This window comes from Phaenicophaeus curvirostris, chromosome 1 (assembly GCF_032191515.1).
Source record: "Phaenicophaeus curvirostris isolate KB17595 chromosome 1, BPBGC_Pcur_1.0, whole genome shotgun sequence".
NCBI classification, from domain to species: Eukaryota; Metazoa; Chordata; class Aves; order Cuculiformes; family Cuculidae; genus Phaenicophaeus; species Phaenicophaeus curvirostris.
In genome coordinates this window covers 70,594,988-70,619,422 of record NC_091392.1, presented here as the reverse complement: position 1 = coordinate 70,619,422, position 24,435 = coordinate 70,594,988, and the positions used below count along the sequence as shown (strand labels likewise).

The 24,435-nt window shown below is 40.1% G+C and overlaps 1 protein-coding gene across 4 annotated transcripts in view; it reads right to left on the bottom strand.

The window, feature by feature from the left end:
- Positions 1–24,435, bottom strand: part of BCAT1 (branched chain amino acid transaminase 1) — a 79,499-nt gene that overhangs the window by 31,116 nt on the left and 23,948 nt on the right. For all 4 annotated transcript variants that reach the window (XM_069862402.1, XM_069862407.1, XM_069862416.1 and 1 more), the window contains one exon: positions 18,328–18,399. In XM_069862402.1, the coding sequence (XP_069718503.1) occupies positions 18,328–18,399 (72 nt within the window). The remainder of the gene's footprint in view (positions 1–18,327; positions 18,400–24,435) is intronic.

Genomic DNA, 24,435 nt, shown 5'->3' with positions numbered 1-24,435 from the left:
TCAACACTTCCACCCAGCTTAGTGTCGTCCACAAACTTGCTAAAGGTGCACTCAATGCCTTCATCCAGGTCATTGATAAAGACATCAAACAGGGCTGGACCCAGCACTGAGCCCTGGGCAACCTCACTTGTCACTGGCCTCCAGCTGGATTTCACACCATTTACCACCACTCTCTGGGCCCGGCCATCCAACCAGTTTTCCACCCAGGAGAGTGTGCGCCTGTCCAGGCCAGAGGCTGACAATTTCCGAAGCAGAATGCTGTGAGAAACTGTGTCAAAGGCTTTACTGAAGTCCAAGAAGACCACATCCACAGCCTTTCCCTCGTCCAGCAGCCGAGTCACCTTGTCATAGAAAGAGATCAGGTTAGTTTGGCCAGACCTGTCTTTTGTGAACCCGTGTTGACTGGGCCTGATCACCCGGTTCTCTTGCATGTGCTTCATGATAGCACTCAAGATCACCTGCTCCATGACTTTCCCTGGCACTGAGGTCAGACTGACAGGCCTGTAGTTCCCTGGGTCCTCCCTGTGACCCTTCTTGTAGATGGGCACAACATCAGCCAGCCTCCAGTCCAGTGGAACTTCCCCAGTCTTCCAGGACTGTTGGAAGATGATGGAAAGGCGTTCGGCCAGCACATCCGCCAGCTCCTTCAATACCCTTGGATGAATCCCATCTGGCCCCATAGACTTGTGGGTGTCTAGTTGGGCTAGCAAGGCTCTGACTACCTCCTCTTGGATCATGGGAGCCTCATTTTGCTCCTCTAGCTCCTGGGTTTGTACACAGATGGAACGACCTTCTTTACAACTAAGGACTGAGGCAAAGAAGGCATTAAGTACCTCAGCCTTTTCCTCATCCCCTGTTACTGTTGTTCCTTCTGCGTCCAATAGGGACTGTATGGTCTCCCTAGTCCTCCTTTTATTATTTAGATATTTATAGAAAGATTTTTTGTTATCTTTCACAGACTTGGCCAATCTGATTTCTACTTGAGCCTTAGCCCTTCTGATTTTTTCTCTACACAATCTCACTTCCCTCCTGTAGTCCACCCAAGAGGCCTGTCCCCTCCTCCAGAGCCCATAAACGTTTCTCTTTTTCTTGATATCACTCAAGATCTCTCTGTTCAACCAAGCTGTTTTTTTCCCCTGCCAGCTTTTTTTCCGGAACATGGGGATGGCTTTCTCCTGAGCTGCTAGGATTTCCTTTTTGAAGACCTCCCAGCCCTCATGGGCTCCCTTGCCCTCAAGTACTGTCTCCCATGAGACTTTGCCAACCAGCCTTCTGAAGAGTTCAAAGTCTGCCCTCTGGAAATTTAATGCTACTGACCTGCTAACCACCCTCTTCACTTCATCTAGAACAGAAAACCCTATCATCTCATGATCCCTTTGTCCTAGGCATCCACCTACTGCCACATCCCCCACAAGGCCTTCTCTGTTCACAAACAGCAGGTCCAGGAGGGCACCTTCCCTTGTTGGTTCATTCACCAGCTGTGCAAGGAAGTTGTCTTCCATGCACTCCAGGAGCCTCCTAGACTGCTTCCTTTCTGCTCTATTGTACTTCCAGCAGATATCAGGAAGATTGAAGTCTCCCACAAGAATGAGAGGCATTGATCTAGAGATGAACCCCAGCTGTTTATAGAAGAGCTCATCAGCTGCTTCTCCTTGGCTGGGTGGTCTGTAACAGACTCCCATCACAAAATCTACCTTCTGGTGGGCTCCTCTGATTTTAACCCACAGGCACTCAATCTCCTCATCGCCACAATCCATCTCAACAGTGTCCAAGTCCTCCCTTACAAAGAGGGCTACCCCGCCTCCTCTCCTACCCTTCCTATCCCACCTGAAGAGTTTGTACCCCACCACAGCTGCACTCCAGTTATATGATTCGTCCCACCACATTTCTGTGATGGCAACAACATCATAGGCTCCCTGCCCTACGACAGCTTCCAGCTCTTCCTTCTTATTCCCCATGCTGCTTGCATTGGTGTAAATGCACTTCAGCTGAGCTGCCGAGCCTTCAGCCCTCTTAGGGGGAACAGAGTTCATTCCCAATTGCCTGGTAACTGGAGTAGCTAGCTCCAGAGTGCCCGTACCTCCCTTAGCACCCCCAGGGTGTGTTCTCCCCCACTTTCTGTGTGGTGATGTACTGGTGGTCCTCACCAGCACACCCGCTCCGAATCACCAGTGCCCCACGTCCGGGCTCACTCCTGTCTAGCCTGGTCTCAACCCCCTCCCCCTTCACATCTAGTTTAAAGCTCGTTTTATGAGCTTAGCTAGGTTTTCAGCAAGTGGGCAGAGTCTTGATTTGCCCTCTCCTTTCCCTTTCTATGCCATCTGAGCATTTAAACTGCACTGGTCAGAGAAGTAAGAAGAATTCAAGAACTGTATTTGAAGCTACATTTTCTCTTCTAACATGACTCGGAAAGCATTGACCCTTATTACAGACCCCCAAGTGAAATCTTACTCCTGTATGTTGGGTACATATAGAACAGACTGGAACACAGGTAGTTCAGGCTATTGTTCACATGATTTGTATGTGCACTAAAATGTACTGCCCCCTAGTGAAAGAATTGCAAAAGCGACTTATGTGTTAAATTTTTTGCGCCTTACTGGAACTAGGAATAGCCCTCCAATTGTAATTCATCATCGATCACTAGAATCAGGATTGAATAACCAGGACCAGCAAGGTATCAAGGTACAATACAAAGACTGGGACTCAGGTGAATGGAAAGGACCTGTTGAACTAAAAATGACAGGAAGAGGTTATGCTTGTGTCCTAACAGATACTGGACCTCGCTGGGTGCCACAAAAGTGGATCAAGCCCTGGAAAGAAAGGAAGACGACTGAGCAAGAGGACCTCACATCGGAAGAAGAAACTGGGGTGGTCTTTTGACAGAAAAGGGAATTTGGAATAACGGTTCTGAAAAGGCTCTTCCACCCGGATATTTTTTAATCTGTGGTGACAGAGCATGGGGGCGGAATACCCAGCAAACCAATTGGTGGACCTTGTTATTTGGGAAAGTTAACGTTGTTTACACCAAGGTTACAATATGTTTTTGGAGTTTTGAGGAAAAATTTTTCGGTTTTGGAGATCTGAGGAAAAAGTTTTTGCCGGTTTATTAGCCCCAGGAGTTGCAGCTCTTGAAGCTGTGTCACAAGTCAAGGAAGTGGCTTGTTGGAGCCTTAAAGCAAGGATTGTTTATCTTGATTGCCAGTATTGTAGTGCTTGGGTTGCTCATTGTGTGTTGCTACCCAACACTAAAAAGGCAGTTCTACAAGAGATATCACTGACTGACTTTTCAGACTAGGCAAACATTTGCAAAATAAGAAAAATTAGACCCAAGGTTTTGAAAAAAACATATACATCCCTGTCCCTGTAAAAAAACTGATTTTCAAGATGTCTTAAATGAACAACAGCCTGTTTTTTATTGATTGGTTGGTTTTGATTCGCTGTTTGTGTTGGTTGGGTTTTTTGGTTTGTTTGTTTTGGTTTTTTTTTTGGCCTAATGGCTTAGATATGGAATTAACTTAGAGCTGGAGCACATTAATAGCTAAAAGTTTGTTTCAAACGATCTCCAATTATAGGCCTTGTCTAGATATTACAGTGCATTAGTCTGGTTGAACTAATACATAATCTGATGAAACAGCAATTACTGTTATTAACTCTTTAGAGTACCCTTTATCTTGCTGACAGTGAATGCACCAATGGGAAAAGCACTACTTAATGACATCCTGAAAATAAAAATGTATTTCACCTGACAACTTCTTATCATGTGCTTTGGGAAAAAAGATATCACAGAAGAATGTGGTTCAAAATAAAAATCCACAATGCAAGACTCATCTCAGGAAAACACTTATAGAGGACCAGGATGTCAATGGGGCTTAAGCAAGAATGTAGAACACAGTTATATCCTTGTCTTTATGTCTGGACAGGATCACAGTTTTTAAAGAACTGACAGTGGTATTAACAGCCCTCCCTGAAGTCAATGCTTCTGTCTCATCTCAGGTCATTTTTGAGGTAGTTGTCTTTACAATCAACTGGCCCAGGGACTACAATTATCACATGGAGTCTCATCCCCCAGAAATCTCATCAGTGTGCAGATTATTGCTTTTATGCCTCAGCTTCCCATTTTGTAGTAGCACACCTAGCCGAAAGGCTATAAAACAGTTTATGAGGCTCACTGGGGTTAATTTTAAACTGGCTTTTCTAACAGGCCCACAAACATATGTAGAAGGAGCAGTGAGCTGCAGCCACAAGTGAAGAAACATGCACACTTGAGAGCATTTGGGCTTTCTCTGACCCAGTTTTGCCACCAAAATATTCCTCTAGATTTGGAGACTTTGGGTTCAAGAGAGCCTTAAACAGAATCTCTGTCGTGTGAATGATAATTTTATAAAACTATGCAAATCAAAGACATGCACACCGTTATGTTCTAACAGCTAAGAGAAAGAGGCTCCAAGATCCAGCGTCTCTCCTATGCCAGCTCATTAGAGACAAGAGGTGGGCCAAATACTCACCCTTGCAAGTTCAATAAAATAGGTCTCACGGCAGTGTCTGTGGCTAAGAGTAGTAGCCCATGCTGCTTAGGATTAGGAACCTTCTGCAGTCACAAACAGAAATCACTGAACTAGATTTCAGGTTGAGTCACTTGAAGGCAGAAAGTCTAGAGAGCCAGGCAGCTATGATGATTATTTAGAAAGGAAGCAAATAGTTTCTGGACCACAGAGCTTCCTGGAGCTGCGCACTCCAAACAAGCAGCCCGCAGGCTGTTTCTCGCCTCCTTCAGCTTTTAGAGAAACCAGCTTTCATTCAGTCATTTTGCAAATATCTGACGAAACAATATTAGGTATGACACTTCATTCATAATGCTTCTTTCAAACAGTAGGAGCACCCCCCAGAAAATCTGTTATAAGCTAAATTGCACAGACTAGTAGGGAATTAAATAGGCAAAAAGGCAATTCTCCTGATCCTTATAATCCTGTTAAGTTCTCAGAAGGTGCACTTAAGATTTTTTTTGCCATTACTTTAAGATCCTTTAAGGTTCTTCCCCTTTATTAATTCTATAGTATTTTTCTCCCTCTTTTTACCAGACAGTAGTGCAAGTTAATAGTGTGTAAAACCACCTGAATCTTTCTGAACCACAGTGGGTTTTTAATGTCTAGACACCATCAAGCACTGAAATACATTCAATGGCAGGGGAGGTGTGGGGAGCTAAAGAACCCATCCTTGGAGTACTCTCTCCCACAGTGTGGCCTGAAGCATGAAGTATTGGCAGCACACCGAAACCCATTCTAGGTCCCTGAGTGATAGGACACCCTACATAACACCTTATGTGGCCCACAGACCCTTTTGGCTTGACTTGCCCCAAAGTCCTGCCCCAGCATTTTGTGGTGCTGTTCAAACAGCACCAGCAGGAGAGAAATCAGACACTTAAAAGAACCCACACAAAGAAAGTAGAGTAAGGCCAGGTGACTAATATCAGAAGTACTGATTAAATATCAGTGCCTATTACTTTAATACTGCTCACTGAAAAATTATCGCAGTGCTACCATGGGATCACCTATGACCTTTATAAATGGCAATTTATTTCTTTCCTTTATCAAGAGCTCTGAAAGCAGCATTAAGGATGCATTAGGGATTGGCACTAACACACATCCATAACTTCACTGTTTGTACTGCCAATACCAAGGGTAATTTTTCAGCTAGGTTTGTATTTTGCTTGCTCTGTTTATCAATGTGCTCTCCAGCACCTTCTGAGCTGTTGCCTAATAAAACCATTAAACTGGAAGGAAAACCGGTAAAAGCAGGGATGATAAGGGAGATAAAGAACTAAACAGATGTGGTACACCATCTATTCAGTGCAGGTATTTGGTCCCCGCTGCTTAAAGTAAAACGACAAAGGTGTAGTTCCAGACCTGCAAACTCTGCAGGTCACAGAAGTACAGTACGTACAAGATACATATGCCTAGGTCCCAGATAAGGGACTCTGGTGAGAAATAGGAAGAACCATATTGCCTTGCCTGTAGTAGGCAAAAGCAAGTGGTGGGGTAGCCAACTTGATACCACTGATTTCCAGGGCTTATATATCAACACTACACATACAAACAGCCACTCTCTCAACCAAAAGCACTTTTTTTGAATAGCCCTTCATCTGAAAAGTGCTCGCTGATTCCAATATAACTGCTTCCAGAGTGAAGCTTTACCCAGCTCAAGCAAAGAAGATATGTTGTGACCTCCTGAAGCTAAAATTCATCATTTGATCAAAACAGATCTTGTCAATTATGAGCTAGTTCAAATTAAAAGTGACATGCTGGTCAGTGTCAATTTTAACCAAAGCTGTAGCAAGACATTCTGGTGCCCCTAGCCAAGATGTCAGTTTAATGCTTATTCTACCCAGACTCTGCAAAAACCTCAAGGGGATTTGGAGCTGACAGCAGCCTCTGGCCCGAGCTGTTACTCCCATTACTTCATTCCTACCTTATTTACCCTAGTGAGCTGACTCAGGTAGGTGCAGATGGCAAGTGCATATTTTATCATACTCTTTCCATCAAGATTTGCCAATGCCTTCCTGAATGGCCCTCGGCTGCAGTTATTCTCATGGCACTGAAACTACTAGACCATAAGCAGTAGGTTGGGCGGCTGTAACAGGTGTAATTCATTTGACATACCCAAACTTTTCTAAACACTGTGCTGGGCCAAGTATTTCTATCACTTCAGTAAAAACAAAACTGGCAGCCTCAGCTGTGACACAGCTTACAAGTTACCTAACTACAACAGCAAGTTTCAGCAGAGATCCTCAAGATATTAGTATCCACTCAGTATGACTGACAGTAATCTAATCTGATAAAATAAGTAACCTCCCTGACTTCTCATCAAGGTGATTCATGCAAGATGACAAAACAACTGCAATTGTTACTTTTTATTACTTATGCTGAGTTTGTAAGCATATCCTAGGAAAGATCAGGGCCTTCCGATGCAATAACATACAGAAGTTTAGACAAAACTGAATAGTTTGCTTTGCTCTTGCGAACAACAAAGTGTGATTGCAGAAGCAGGGCAGGTTTTGAGAAGGAGACAGATTACAAGGAGTGTCAGGAACTACTGTGAAAGGGAAAGGCAACAAAACTTACCCAGGGGAAGTTGGAGACAAAGAAGGCCGAGACCAGACAGAAGGGCTTTGAGGAGGACCTTAGGGATGAGGATATAGTTTTCCTGCTGTTCAGTCCTTATGCCTGTGGCACTCTCATCATTGCTTTTGTGTCCTCCCCCGCACACACATCTCTATCTCGAGAAGCCACTATTTCTGCTGGCACAGCTACTTTCTCCCCACAACACCTTCTGCCTGGCCTCCTGAACGTCCTGTATGACAGACTGATGAGAATATATTTGCACTGCAAAAGATAAGTGGTGGTGAGCAACTAGGTTGAAGATACTGACTAGCCTGAAGAAAGTGGCTTGTTAATTCATCTTTGGAAGTTGAAACCCTCTCTTCTCTCAAACATGTTATTTCAGACTTACAGCCAATGATCCAGCTACGACCTTTCTCCTGCATCTCACTCAGCTCCATTGCTTTCCAGATGTTGAGCTGCAGCTGACAGAGGATTTCTTCCATCTTCTTGATAAACTGAGCAGTAATCTTAGTTGGCTGGAGAAGCTCATCCCTTAGATACCCCAGCCCAGCAGCCTCATACAGTAGGGTTCAAGCTACTATATGTTGCACATAATTGCTCCTGCACAGCATCTACTACAAGAAGCCAACAGGGAATTGCAACCCAATCCAGGAAGTGCATTCACCACTTGGGCCAACTTTCCATAGGCAGACATCATGAATCATGCTTAACAGCTACTACTGCACATGCAAAAAAAGTCTGTGCCAAACTACCACCAAACTCTGAGAGGAATCGGGATTGACATACCAACTCCTCCATCAGTAGCTTCAGAGCACACAGCAGCAGTGTTAGGTTGTGCAACTAAAACGCAGGAAAAGGTTATCGAGGCTGTGTGTGATGTTAAGGCAGTTGGTACGTTTCCCCTCCATTAGGACAGAATAAGCAATCACGTGTTCTGCCTATTCCTAACCCCTGCCTTAGAAACAGAAATGCTCAGTACTGCTCCAGTAGATGAAACCAACTTCAATCACTTCTAGCAGGTGTTAATATTTGTCTAGTTGTCTGACTTGCTACCTCTCAGCTCTATCTCCTAAGCATTACTGACACCACGGCAGCATCAACCGGAGTGAAAAGAAAGAGATTTATGTGCTGCAGGCCCTGGATAAACCAAGGTCTGTGGTTTTGTTTTTCTCATTTCCACCTTCTTTGGAAAAGACTGCTAATTTTCTCATGCAGAGACCATTATTTTCTATATTAATTTCTATATTTTCTGAGCCCTGTATTGCTCTGATCACAACAATAAAGTCTACAGTAGAAACAAAAAGAACAATAAAAGTTCTATGAACTTAAAACAGAATAATACTGTTACATGAATTCTTAGAACTCTATTGCTAGCTTCTAAGTAAAAAAAGTAATGTTATTATAAACTATCCCATAATCCCCTTTATCATCATTACTATTTTAAATTTACAGCAGAGCCTGAGGCTTGAGAACAGAAAGTGTGCCAAGAAATAACAAGATTTGAGTAGGAAGAAAGCCCTAACCATCCTACTATTAGAGAAAAAATAAATTGAGAGAGAGAACATAATAGAATATCTTCTGCAACCCCAGGGAGAATACCTAGAAATCTTTCAACATAAAGCTTCCCTAAGACTTCATCTGAGTATATGTTAGCACATGTAATTGGATTGGGGCCTGGAATGATTGTGTCAGGTTAACTGTGCGCTGGGTAATAAACCACAGAACAAATGACAAAGCAAAAGGGAGTCAAGGCTCTGAATCAGTTGTGAATCAGACATGGAAGCAACACAAAACATGGCTGGAAGGACTTTGTCTAGTCCGTCCTCCGTAAGGTACCCACCTAAACTATTCATAACAGATACTTATCAAATTTTATCAAACCCAAGAATGAGTTCCTGCTACACTTTGCAAGCAATGAGGAGAAAAAGAGGAGGTCAGAACATATCGCTGGTTTCTTTAACCTTTCCCCTGACCTGACAGGTACTCCAGCTCTGATGCAGAAATGTTTGATTTGGAGTACTAGGCAGGGAAGTAAACATGCTCTAACAAGACAACAGATAACAAGTTGGAATTGATAAACTTCTTGTCTCAGAGTATGGAAAGGGCATGTAGGGCAAGCAGCACAGCTCAAAATACAGTCTGAAGCACCCAAAATGCACCAGAAGGGAAATGAAGATCTTGGAAAGCTACAGTCTGGCTAGAGTGTAGAGAAACGATTGAAGAAACCAATCTTGCCATACAAAACACTCAAGGAAATGGGTAATGCATACTAGCATTGATTTCAATGGCAACAACTAACTTTTGAGAGTTTTTCCATATTCACTGAAATGTTTCCATGCACCAACTCCAGCTGATTTGATCCAAAGCCCTTTAAGTTAATCAAGACCCCTTCCTCCAGTTGTGTAGGAATTTGAATTGTAAGGGAGGCAAAACTATGTGAATCTTTATAGCCTCATGCATTTTTACTGCTTCAAGAAAATTAAATGGACTCGTAATGTTTTGGGGGTTTTTTTATGTCCCTTACTCATTCGTCTGCTCTCCACTGACACAAGTCTCAGAAACTATATATTTTTAAAGTTAAGAAAGATGACAGAATGGGGTTGCTACAGATCCTATGGAAACCTTGTACCTGTTATTAAGTAAATCTTCAGAAAAACATCTATTTGATTTTAGTGAGGTCCATCTCCTCTACTCCAGCTAATGGTATTTTCAGATTTATTAAAAACAGTCATCTCACACCTCATCTATCAAAGAATTATATAAAGCATTTAAAATGTGAATCCCTCTTTAAAATATACACATTTCCTATTAAACAGAGGAACAGAAAGTAGTAACATTATTACATTTTGGTCATATAAAGTATTTCTGTTTGCTAACAGCTATTCCAGTTAACTATGTGGGGTGATCAGAATGTATGAATAGGGAAGACATATAAGCAAGTTTTAACACAGTCATTGCACTGGACTGAAAAACACATTGCTGTAGCTCACTGTTACTGCTGGTCTAATTAGTCAATTAAAAATCTTCTTTGGCCATGCAACTGCATTTTATGTCTGCAATGTAGATACACCTAGGCTTTTCATTAAAAGAAGCATGTAGGGAATCACAGACTGCAATTCTATAACAGCCCTTGTACAGAAAGTTGTCTCATAGACCTACACTCAAACATTTCCAAAATTAGGAACTTTCTTTACTAATGGAAGACATTAACTAATTTCCCTATTCATATGATTCACTATTAGTACATACTGCATCTTCTCAAAAGATCTGACAGGTTGGTTAATGCAATTCCGGATGCTGTGCTGCTCCTTCCCTCTCAACCGCTGTATTTCTGCAGTGTAGCATAAACACAGTGTTCCATTTTTAGAAAGAGTTTGCCTGGGAGAAGGTTTGAGCCTAACACAAGCTGAGGGCTTACACTGGCCTGTGACACACAACTGGAATGATCTGTGACATTTTACCAATACCACATTTTTGTACGGCCATGCAACGTTTTAGATATTCAAATAACGTTGTATGAAAACAAGACTTATCAATTCGGTCCACAAAGATTTAAGAGACTCCTGTCTCCTGGTTCAGGAAACAATTTCTATTTCACATGAAGAAAGTGAAACAAAAAAAAAATAATGAGATATTTATATCTAAGCCTTTCAAAGAAAAAAAAGTAGACATATCGAAGGAAGAAATTAATTGAAAACCTAAATTTCAGACAAACGGGTTGGAAATATTTTGCCTAAGTAGCCTGGCCCAGTCACAGACATGTTATGTGGAAGAGCCAAGAATAGAATCATAATCTCACATGTCCAAGTCCTGAGCAGTTGCAATTAAATCTTCTTACCCTGGTTTTAATAAGCTTGCAGAGATGCAGGGAAGTGGATTCATAGAATGAAGGTATTCCAAATTTATAATTTAATATGGAATTTCAAAAACTTTTGAGAATATAAAATGCTTTTGTGAAGCAATGTATTACACAGAGGTTACAAGAATAATTTCAAACATTCAGTTAACCACACCTGCCTTTTTCTCTATCCCATCTCCCTCTCTCACTGATGGATCGATGATATAGTTACAAGGTGCCATGAATTTCTGCCACTGAAACTGCCAATTAATTTCTGCCACTGAAACTGCCACATTTTGCCAATTAATTCAATTCAGTACTTTCTTAGAAATGGGGACTAAATATGGAATTAAATAAAACACCTCTCTAGGCTGTTAGATCATGAGAATTAGGATACAGAGATAATTTCAAAAGCAGGCAAAGAGGCCAACAGAATCCTATGGTAAAAACCCCTACATTCTCTTCCTTATTGCAGTTGCTATTAAAGTGTGTTCAGCAAAGAAAACATTTCATATCAAACCTGGGGACTTGATATCGCAATGACATAAAAATTTAAGAATTCATAGAAATGTGTATGGACATCATAGATTTTATAAGTACTGAAGTCAGATAGTTTACTTTGGGAATCATTGCCTGGAGCTAAAGACCATTTTAAAAGTAATTCTTCATGTTGGAAACAATTAATCCAGAAAATAGTGCAAGTCAAATGGAATTTTCAAAATTCAAGTACAATTTCCGTGCTTTTACAGACACCAACTATATCTTAAGCTCCTAGTTAAAAAGAAGATAAAGCATCACTTTGTACTATAAATCAACTCAGCCAAACTGCCCCTGGCTGTTCTTCTAACATCTTCCTTTAATCTTGGATAAAAGCTCCCATTATTTGCTGAAGATAATTAGCTTTATTTGCAAATCCTACAGCTTCAGATAATGGGACAATCAGTTTCTTTGCCACAGCTTAGAAAACCTATTTGCTAGAAGCCTCTGACTATTTGAAGGATAATACCTGCTTGAAGGAAAACATTGAACTCCTTGCCACCAAGCTAAAACCAGAGAGCTGTCATGGATCTCAAACGTGACAATATAGATAGATGCCTGATGGCATGAGAATTATTCTTCAGACTGTTGGGAAATCATCCCTTAGCATATCATGGAAGACTCATGGTGAATTATTTTCAGAGTACTAAGAACTTGTTGCTCAGTAGCATTTCTTGGCTACTATAATCCTGAAGCACTGACACCACTGCTGCAACTCCGTGATAAGAGGTTTGATTTAGGAATACTGATGTGCCAAGTAGAGCCATCAACAATACTAAACAGCATTAATGTGCCCTCCCCTCCACCAGTGCATGCAACTTGCTTGTTCTTTTTCAGGAAAGCCACTTTCTCCTAGAAATTAACAGCCACTGAAACATTCATCAACACATACTGGGCTTTGTTTTGTCTCTCTCTCATCAAAACAGGATGCTCAACTATAAGCACACTGTGTGTTGATCATTACTGTGACCTAGACTCATACTTTCCCGATAATCAGAATGAAAGCAGCAGATGTGTGAGTCAGTCTTGCTCAGCTATTATTGGTAACATTCAGAAGAGTTTGTGCAATGTCCCTGTCGATGCAGATCACCACAGAAACCACTCAGCACTCCATCTTCTCTGTGCTGTAGCTGGTTTCCCTCTTGACAGGTGAAGAGGAGGGAATGGATTTGATTGTAAATCACCTGAAGCAATTCTGCAGCGTGCACATACCCTGCAAGGAGGCATAATCAAGTTACATGAAGGCACCACAATCTAATAAGATTATTACTCACTAATCTTGTTTGATTCAACACGTGCTAAAAAGCAAATCACTTATTGCTATTGATGGAAAGCTAGAGTGAATAGATTTATCTGAAATCTAGGTAAAAGCAGAATGAACTTTTCTAAAGCAGTGCCCAGTCCACAAATGTTAAATCCTGTTACGACAGCAGTACTGGACTCTAGCTTGGCATCCTGATCTAGTGGCTATAGCTATGTACTTCCATGGAAGTGATATGGAGATGACCTACCAAACAGTGACTGACAGAGTTTTAGCTTAGGAGGTTCTGCCTGGACATGAGAAAAAACCATTTTCTTGAAGAGAGTTGCTCACCTGCACTCAACAAACAAAGCCACAGTGGACCTGCTCTGGTGCTGAACCAAATGGCCTATGGTTCCAAGACACAAAATATTTGGAAATGACTAATTGTGCAATGTTAATATACACACACATCCCCACCCCTACATTTAGATATCAAATTGGTCATCTTTCTTTTACTGCTTCAAGATTCTTTTCCATAAGAGCAGCTTTACAGCACACATTCTGGGGAGTTACCAGTCATCACAGTATCAACACATTGGTAAATTTCTGTAATCATTTTTTTTTCAATGCAACTTCACATAAACGTAAAAGAAATGTTCTTAACTGATCAGTCAAAATGTTAAAAGGGGTCTCATGTAGAATTTTAAATGGAAATGGAGGGCATTCTTCTGACACCTCTTCTCCAACTCAAAAACTGCAGAAAAATCAACAGCCAGAACATAACAAAAAGCCTAACCAGGTACCCATATGCTTTGGTAATTAAATGCTTTATTGGTGGCAACAGACAATGGCAAATTGAGAACAACTTGGAGAGGAAAAAGTGTGAAAATATAAAAACCATGTAAACAGTTTTATATTTGTTAGCCTTGAAAATAATGCTGTAGCTACAATGCATATATGTCCTCATTCCAAAAAATATATTGGTGTTCTCCTGATCTGTATGCTCTAAGCATGTCAGAATCTTTACCTACTGTTCATATAAGATGGAGGGGGGTCTCTCTATCAGTTGAGTAGAGTGACAGGATGAGGGGTAACGGTTTTAAGCTGAAAGAGGGGAGATTTAGACTAGATATTAGGAAGAAACTTTTTACTGTGAGATTGGTGAGGCACTGGAAAGTCATGGCTGCCCCATCCCTGGAGGTGTTGAAGGCCAGGTTGGATGGGGCCTTGGGTAACCTTATCTAGTAGAAGGAATCCCTGCTCATGGAAGAGAGGTTGGAACTGGATGGTCCTTAATGTCCCTTCCACCCCAAACCATTCTAAGATATAAAATGAAAACACAGGAGATACACTATGTACTTCCAAAAGTCCTCAAGGCATGGTACTTTCACTGTGTAACTCTAATGTTGTGCCAATGTGATATAGTCCATTAGTTCAGATTTTTAAAAAGTGTTTTGAAAAAAAAAATCAGATATTTTTGTATTTTATACTTTTTAATCTTTGTATTGGAAGGGAAGAAAGAAAATGTGACAAAGAAAAAATGTTCTTCTTCAAAAAAAGCGAGTTGGAAATTGTTTATTCCTTATCTCTGTTAGCAACCTTTTAACAAATATTAATAAAATAGTTTTCTAAAATAAAGCTTAAAACTGCCGAATATCTCAAAATGGACTGGTCTCTCTCCCAGTTCCCAGAGTGAGGAATCCTATATCCTACTATATTTGGCACGAATTATAGAGGCACTTGAGTTTCATTAATATAAACATGTTAATGAATCACAGTAATGTCATTTCATTGTTGTAAACATAGACAATACAATAACATCAGATTTTCCTTTGAAGGACTGTTTTGAAAACAGGCATATCTTTCTCCACAGGAAAAAAAAGAATTTTTTCAACTCTTTCTAACGTACACTATATAACAAGCAATGCTGCATATTGCAGTAACATCTAACCTACATCTTAACGACACAGATTACTCCTGTAATACCACCTTACTGATCATTTCAGTGTTTCCACGGTAAGATATAGATCTGTTCTTCATCTTTAATGTTACTGCATTATTTGTTAAGAACATGAAACAAGACAGAGAACCAGAATCAGCATAGTACGTTTTGCATAGAGGCAACCAAGTTCACAGTCATTTCATGCCAAGGCTACATGTTTTGAAACATGCAACTAAAGGTCCTGTTACAAGGAACAGATACTTGTGTGAGGAGACTTCTAAGAACAATGTACAGCTTTCATTGGCAATCTCTGAACCGCAAATTGGAAATAAATTTTCAGTTTATTCACACTTCATCCAGAAGTAAAACTATCACAGATATTGGTTGTTAATTTGTAAGTTATACCTACAGTATGGAAATAATCTTTATGTTCTCATTTGTACAATACTTAGCAGAATGTCAGCTAGTTCACAGCATAGGCTGTAAATTATTAGAGCAATGCAAGAAACAAATACTAAACCACACATCATTACAGAAAATTCACTATCCAGTATCTCACACAGATAGGTGTGACCTAGCTTCAAACTGCGAGCCATGTAAACATACTAGCATAGCACCATATTCAGTCTAGCAAGTCCAAGATCTCATCAGGGATTATTAATTTAAGCACAGCAATGCGCTAACCTGCCTACTTAGCTTCCAGTCTGCCATGGGCTGACATCCCAGCGGCCTGGAGCCTAGGAAGGGTGGGTTTGTCTGCAGAAGATCATGCAGGACCGCTCACAGTTACAGAGAATAACATGAGGAGCCATTCAGATACAGAAACTCCGCTCAAACAGTCGTCATTCCAGTACCACCAGTCTTCGTATTAGCAAGTCAATCCAGATCCACTTGTAAACTACAACTATTTTTTTCTGCTTTGGTATTCCTGAGGTGGTATGGACCATGTTGATAAACTAAATAAGCCACTAAAAATTTAAACAAAGGAACTGAACGTTGCACCATTAAAATGCCCAACTAATTCTATGTAGCTTCAGATCATAAACGCACAGAGAAACGTAAGCAGTTGTTACATGGAACACTTTAATAGGAGTAGGTAGCATTCATTCCTTCTGTCCCAGTGTACAGAAACTGTCTGATGTCACCTTCACAAGTCAGGCAGAAATTGCAGTAAAATTGAGAGCACAGAACTGTTCTCTGAGAAGAGATGTCTTCAGAGGGCTAATCTGGCATTCAAATATTGGGCATTATCCACTCTAAGCAATATGTTTTATGTAAGCACAAACAAAAACATACCCCATTTTCTGCATTCCCACAATCTTGGATTACTTAGGTTACTGGCACAAAATTGCAGCTTTTTTTCAGCACAGTCAGCCACATGGGTCAACTATCAGGTTGACTATCAGGTATAGTTTCTGAAATCGCAACTGTAACCATCTTCTGAGGACATGTTTTTGAAATTCCCTAGAATGAATCTGGCTATTTTATTTGTCATTATCTGGTGTTATTTTTTCCTACATTTCTTTTTTTGTTTGTTTGTTTCAATGCAACAATAAAGTTAAAGAGACTGCAAATAATTATTATAAACCATGACAATGCAATCAGTACCTGTATTCCTATCATGACTTTCACATACACACACTCCCCACAGTACAATATTTTCTAAAAAACTGTATCCCTTTCTGGTGACTGCAGCTAATCTTTAGAAACAGAACCATACGGCAGGAATGGACTTACAAATTAGATTTCAGCCAGACCCAGCTGTTTTTTCTAGCATTATTCCCTTTATGGCCATCTGTTCCACCTGTTAATATATTTTTCGCCTGACACAGACTCTCCACTACAATGATTTGGCATTCTGGATGACATACAAGCATCAAAAGGAAGGTATCTGGATTAAATCCAACTTTGTGCCACCCAATATTTGGAGCTTTGGCAAGGCACCTGTTTGCTGATAATCAAATATGCCTAAAGTCTGCTTTAGTTTATGCCCAGTTCATCTAGTGATTCACAAACATTGACAGAGTTTGTTGCTACAATATCTTCCTTCTGGACTATGTCAGTGAGTGGAAGGAAAAAGTACAGTGCTGTTACACCAAAGTCTCCTCTTTGTAAAGTAATTTTTTGTTTTTAAATGCACTAGCACACTCTATTGAATAAATCTACTGAGATCTATCTTGTCTATTTATAACTAAAGGGGAATTAACAAAACAACTCTGCACTCCATACATATGTATTCTTAGGGATTCAAAACTGTTTGGATGCCTATTTTGTCAAAATTTTTCAATCAGACCTTCTGGCTGAAAAGTCATCCTGTATCTTCCCTCTTTGGCAGAACTGTCAGAGAGGTACAATGCAAAGAAATGAGGAAGGGAAGAATGGGAAAGAGCTGAAAATGGGGAGAGAGAAATTGAATGGTATATTACTATATGGCAAAATTCTGTAGTCATGGACTCTCAAGAATTCTTTGCTGTTTTCAATGAGACCAGCATCAGAATAAATCTTATCAAGGAGTCCAACATATTTTCTGCTGCATTTATTTTCCACATCTGGTTAAACCTGGCAACTAAAAGGGAAATAACTACTTAAGCATAATTCAGAAAACTGCATAGCAGTGACACTGCCCAAAATATCTGGAAGAACATGAAATTATAATGATACATTTTGTAACTACCATCTCACGTACTGCTGACAATAGTCAGCATTAACAGGAAAGGAACTGCTGAGAAAGCACAAGTGAGTTCACTTTTTAAAACATGTGCAAAATATAGATGAGGCTTTTTTAAAGATTGCAAAGCAGGGAGAGGGGGAGAAGGAGGTGTCACACAGCAGTGTGACATAAGGAATAAAGGCAAAAGAAGTATAAAAGAGGCAGAAAAAAAATTAAATTAGGACAGAAGGTAGAATTATAAGAAGTACACACTGATAGGCTTTACATTTGCAACAGAAAATTAAAAGTTGACATCTGTGTCCGAACAGGGTTTAAAATGAGCTCCTAGTTACTAGCACTGCATTCAGAAAGAGGCAGAAGAGTGATATCTTAACTGAGTTTATATCTAAGCAAAACATTAAAGAAAAAAATAGAGGGATTAAATTTCATGTCAGGTGCTGGCAGCAGCTCAGCATTCCTTAATATTAGCCCTGTTTGCTTATTGAGTGCTGATGATGTGCCAGAGCTGTGGTGTGCTTTGGAGTCCTTCTGAGATACTTAGATCTGCAACTTAAGAGACCAGATGGAAAAAAACTAGTTTTGAACACCATCCATAATGCTAAAGTTTAACAAATAATACAGTAGACTTTGTTTGGAAAAAATCTTAATGGAGGAATTAATCTTTATTTCTATTGCTTTTGAAGCAGATAAGAGTTAAAAATAAAATTATCTATGCCATTTTAATTTTTTCTTAATGCCTATTAACCTTTTAGCTTGTACCTGAAAATGTAATAAATTAATATTCTTCTTGTAACATTCTTGATTTCTACATTGAAAACATTTTCAGTAAATGCAACTTACAGAATTATTTACAGGATTATGACATTCAAGCATGTCAGTAGCCATGAGCATCTGCATAACAATCACTACCGTATTATGGATGTGATCTGGCACCATCTACTGAAATGTTTCAGACTCTTTTTTTAACAAACAGCATACCTTGAAAGATTCAGTCACATGCTTTGCTGCTTCTCCCGAACAGCCTCCAGCCATGCACTCATTCTGACAGTCCTAGAAGAAATAAAAACAGAGGAAATCATATTCAGTGCACAGTGCAGAAAATCTGGTACACATTCAGTTAATTCTTTTTAGGAACAGATTGTATTGAATGATTGCTCAGACTTTGTCATCAGTAAATATACTAGCAAGAACTCTTTGATAGTTTCTTAGCACAATTTTCCACCTTCGGCGTTTTTAGTTTTACTTCAGGCACACTATTTTGCATAACTGCATTTCAGGGCTTTTAGAGGAGAGACAATGTCTTAGATTATTGCTCTGAAGCGTGGAAGGGTATGGACAACACTCACAAGTCTTTCATTCAAAGCCGAATAAATAAATCATGTTTTTACACAATTCAGTCAGATCCCATTTTCTCTACAAAAACGTCCCCCTAACAAATCTGCTTTTGCTTTTTCTCAGGGAAGCTGGATTGGACAGAATGGAAGAAAAAGGAAAATAATTGTTTTTGTCAAATTCTTCATTAAATGAAGACAGTGATAAGGAATGCCCACCTATACAAATATATAATCAGAACATTTTGAATTATCTACCACATTGAAGTAAGGGTTTTGCCACTGACCATGCCAGAAAGGAACTGAAAGAAAAGGAGTGATAGTTCTAGGCATCCCTCTGTTCAGCATCAGAAGGATAGCACAGAGAGGTACAAGCCATCTACCTAAAAGCAAGATCCACAGCATCAGGCTAGCATCTTTGTGGACCTTCCTGCACTAGCTAGACCTTCCTTGCCAGTGGCCAGTAAACGTATATTATACCCAACAGCATGGACCAAAGGAAACAAATAGAGCCCTGACAGCATTTCTTGTTTCTCAGCAGCCTTTAAGGAAAACCTGGAAAAGTGAAGTGAGGGCAGAGGTGTGGCAGAGGGAGGAAGGTGCTAGGAGCAAAACTGTGTGGGGAATGGTCCATGAAGGGGGTGGCTAAGAGGCCGGCTTAAGGGAAGCGCAACTGGCAAGATGGAGGGGATGGCAGAAGCTGCCAAGATGAGGCCAGGGATGGGTGTTCATGGGGAAACAGGCTGGTCAGAGGGGCTGTCTAAGGGGGTGAAGGAAAGACAGAGGCACTAAGGAATGTTGTTGCCAGGGCTGACAGGCAAGGGGCTTTCAGCCCTACAAGGGAAAAGCCCCAACAGGAGCCTGCACTGTCTGCTCATCATTTGATGGCTGCCTCTCACCCTGCCACCCCTCAGCCTCGCTGCACCTTGGGTGGAAAGTTCTAGCCAAAGTGGGAAAACCCCAGGTCAAAGGTATCATACCCCGAAGGAAAGAGGCACACTGGAAACCTTTCATGGTCAACCTGTGAGATCGCTCTCTAAAGCTCTTAAGCACGGAGCAGCCCTCAGCCTACAAGGAAGGCTGCATGTAGGGTGGATGGCCAGGGAGACATGAGCCAACACAGTCCTGCAGCAGCCACCAAACTGTGCTGCAGGACTGGGGCCACATGGCTCATGGGCTGTGATGCATGACACACACCAGGCAATAAACATGACTTTAATTTTTTTCCTTTTTGCAGCTCTTAGGCATAGGGTAGACAGAGAAAAACAAAACAAAACCCAGTATCCTTAGTGTTCAGTTCCCTCCTTGCCTTTTCTCACTGTCAGCTTTAACCCTTCTGTTCCTCTTTGTTTCTAACCCTCTGCAGCAAGACATTCAATCCCAGCTACAGTCTTATTCCCATCAACTAAAGGAGGACCTGCCAAGAGAAATCCCTTTACAATGTACCAACATGCTTTATCTTAAAACCTTACTAAAAATATGTTTTATTTGCGTTAAAGCTTAGGGGGTTTTAATCAAGCAAGACAAGTCTTTCTGGCAGTGTACAACAGCAGTCAGCCTCAGATTCTAGCGGGACTGAAGCATTACCCGAACTGAGGGACAGTCTGAACTAAGCACTGTACAATAAGTCCTTGGTTCCCCTGTGATTCTCCAAATACTTGCAAATTCAGTGGTAAAATACCAGATGGCCTTCATGACATCATCATTTTATAATGGTTAAGTATTCTGTAGATAAACTAAGCCAACTGATTTTTCATTGCACTGCAGTGAATTAGGATGGAGAGCGGGCTGGCTACCAGCTAACCGGATGGTAAGCGCCAGCTGTGGAGCAAGAATTTCTCAAGCAGCTCCAGCTTCATTGCTGGCTTTTGTCTAATATCTAAAATGCAAGGTTGAATTTTCTAATAATAATTACTGGTGACAGCCATTACTGACAAATACTCAACTATTATACTTCAGTTTCTTCCCATCTCTGCTTTATGAAGTTGGCCTAAAGCAAGTGCTGGTATCGACACGGAGAGGACTGAAGCTGGTTGTATTAATATTCATTTTTTTGATCTTTAAAAAGATACAAAACTCATGTGTGGATTTTAAGTGTGGGCCACCTATAGGAACAGCCCCTAGCTGCTCAATCATGTTGTCTTTCAGCTCAAGGTTCCCACTGAATTCAGTGACGTCAACAGCCATTTTTGGGGGTGTATGCCATGGCGTAAGTCCTGTTCTCCACAAAGTCATTATGTTTTATAGATTTAACCCATATTTAAAGCAAGTAACTAACTGCCTTTGTTAACCGCACTGAGATTAAATTGAATTAATCCCTCAGCAATGGAAAGATACACCACAATTACTTCCTAATTGATGAAGTCATATTTTAATGGTTCCATAGCTTTCAAATCCGAAACATGTTGTTAAATGCAATAGGGAAAATTACTCCCTGGTTTAGTGCCAACATTGCCAAGGGAAATAAGGCAAGCATAAATTTACCCTTTGTGTTTAATACTATGGTAGATTTTAAACTCCATCCATTAAAATACCGATGTTATCCTAAAGATACTTCTGAGCCACTGGGTCAACATCTCCTCAAAAGTCACTTAAGTCTATATCAAGTAGCTATCCTATTACACAAGCATGACAACATTTCACAGAACAACTAGGTTGGAAAAGACCTCCAGGATCATCGAGTCCAACCATTTCCTATGTGCATTGGCTCTATACTTATGAGCTAACAATATTTTCCTTATGGTATATGTACTACTTTTTCTGAACTGGAAATAGGACAGTACTTCACAATTTTCCTTCAAAAGCTTTGATACTCCACATTGATTTTATCATTACTGTAAAGCCTGTATGAGGGAAAAAACGTGTAAATCATTACACTAGATTAAATTTTGTTAAGAAATAGTTTTTATATATCATTTGTATCACTGAGAAAAACTACCAAAATAAAGATCTGGTGATGAGTAATTCTGTGTTTACTTTTATAGAAGGTCTCAATGCTATAATAATTGTTGGAAATCCTTTAGCATGTAGAAAAGTAATCACAATATACTCAGTTGAATAACAGTGCTCCCCTACATCAGCACTTATTTCAAATCTAACTCTTATATAAAGTAGAGGTAAGCCTTAGTGGAGGTTAGACTCCCTCCAAACACGTAAAGAACCATTGAGTAACACTTACCAGCACTTTTGGAAATTTTATACTTAACAGTTGTCAGCTGCATTTCTGCTAAAACTTTCCCAAACCTGAACATTCCGCTCCTGCATTTGGTCCTGTGACTGCATTAGACATATGTACTTTCAGCACCTTTTAGCATGAGGGTGCTCCAACAAATGGTTCTTGGCTTTCCTTGCTATCTTTGGCACACCTCCTTTGATTGTTATTCTGTCACAGGCATGAGACTTTGTAGCCAATGTGTTGGCTTACAAGAGCACCTAATCAACTTGAGGATAAGCTGAGACGATTGGTTTTTTTCAGCTGGCAGAAGAGAAGGCTCTGGGAAGACCTTATAGCAGCCTTCCGGTACTTAAAGGAGCTACAGGAAAGCTGGGGAAGGGCTCTTCAACAGAGAGTGCAGGGATAGAATGAGGGTGAACAGTTTTGAAAGCGGGGAGATTTAGATTGGACATTAGGAATAAATATTTTCACATGAGGGTGCTGACACACTGTAACAGGTTGCTCAGAGAAGTCATGGAAACTCCATCCCTGGAGGTGTTCAGGGACAGGTTGGATGGGTTTTTGAGCAGCCTGATCCAGTGGAAGGTGCCCCTGTTCCTGCAGCAGGGATCTAACTTGATGATCTCTTAAGGTCCCTTCCAACCCAAACCATTCTATGATTCTGTGATCTTACAGCTTCTTCAAACCAGAGTATCTACCTCTTTTATGAAGTTAGATCACTCCTCCTTCAGCTGAAAGATCTTCTGTTACACAAATAGGGCCATCTCCTCCCTAAACTCCCTACACTAGACGAGTCTACCTTAATTTTTTCTGTGCCCTCACACGTGGTGGCTGTGACTGCACATAGTTCCTTATATTGAGGCAAACCCATTCTCCTTCTTTGCAGAGAAACTTAGAACCAAGACTAATTTGTAGCAGTTACCAGGCCCCAGCAAAGATGCATTGGGAGTTTTCTCTCAGTCAGAAGTCATATGAAAAAATACTTTTCAATTAAGAAAGTCCTTTCCGAGACATTTTTCCAACATAGTGTCTTACTGCTTTTTCTTGTGGTTGCTTCTGGCTGCTACACATCTAAGAAATATGTCATGCTCTAATTTACACTGAGAGGATAATTAAATTAGAATACTTATCAGATTCTACGAATCTAGCAGATCAATAAATTCAATCTATGACTTCTACTATGGTACTGCTTATGCATGAGCTAAATGAGGTGCATGATGCCAGGATGACAGGTACATCAGCATTGAAAGCCACAGAAATCAGAGCCACAAAAAAAAGAGTCCAACATGCACAAATGCCACATATTCTGTGTATTGCTAGAGTCAAATAAAACATTTCCATGACTTCAAAACAGCTTTCATCTGCCCTTAGGAAATGTTAACACAATTTGGCAGCCACACCACATAAAAATGAATTTGCAGAAAAAAATAGTAATGATGTTCAAAAAAATCCACACACTGTCAGACTGAGAGAAAAAATCCAAATATTGCTGTAGGGCTGAGTCATATAATACTATTTTTAATGTCAACTAAAAAGTTATTTACTTAACAACATTTATGAAAGACTTTCAGACCCAGGAAGCTCATTTATGGACTCTAACAGGTAAGCACGTTTACCTCAGCTCTCATAGGAGTAGTTGCATGATATTAAAATATTTTAATATTGTCTTTATGTTGCATGTATGTGAACATTAACATACACATATGTATGTGTTACCATACAAGTGTCACCAAGTACATCCATTGGGCTGGGTCACCTGCATGATGGCATGGCAGTCAACTTCTTTTCAAAACCAAGACAGAAAAGAAGTCTAATTCTTAAGTTGTGTTTCTAACCACTTATCAAGCCACAGACATTCTTTATTTGTTAGGTTGGAGTACTCTCCATGTATTAGCTTGACAGTCTTTGATAATGATTTCAAATCCCAGAGCAGTTCCAATGGTATATACCTCAAAGTACGCACAGATACTTTGGGTATATACACAGCGGGGGTGTGAAAAAGAAAACAACAACAAAACAAAACAAAACAAAACATCCCAAAACCCAATAAAAACAAACACCAAAAAACCACATCCAAGGGGAAAAAATGGATAATTTGTCATACAGAGTTTCAGTGCTTAGCTTTTTACTTAGTTCACAAAAAATCCTCATTAGTGTTGATTTCTCTTCTTCCTATAAATTTAAAACTAGTCTTATCTAACACATATTTGCCTTGGTGACTTTTCAGCTCGACATTGTCACCTTACTATGCCTGCTTGTTCAACCTTGAGCTGGCACTAATGTTGGTTAAACACTGAGACAGCTTAAGAACAGTATGAAATAAAGAAAAGTATAAGACAACTAGCATAGCAGAAGAAGAAAGGTCCCACATTATTTAGTGATAATTTTGCATCAGAATGAAAGGATCAGGGCTTAAAACATATAAGCAAGAAATCTGTATTGCATAAAGTAAGGTTGAATTTAAATAGATTATGACTAAATTAGTACAAAACACTGTGCAGGCACTTATGTTCTGGCTCAAGCAGTTTATTCGGTTTAATTTAAAGCATTTTAAATAATTTGAATAAAAATTATTTATGC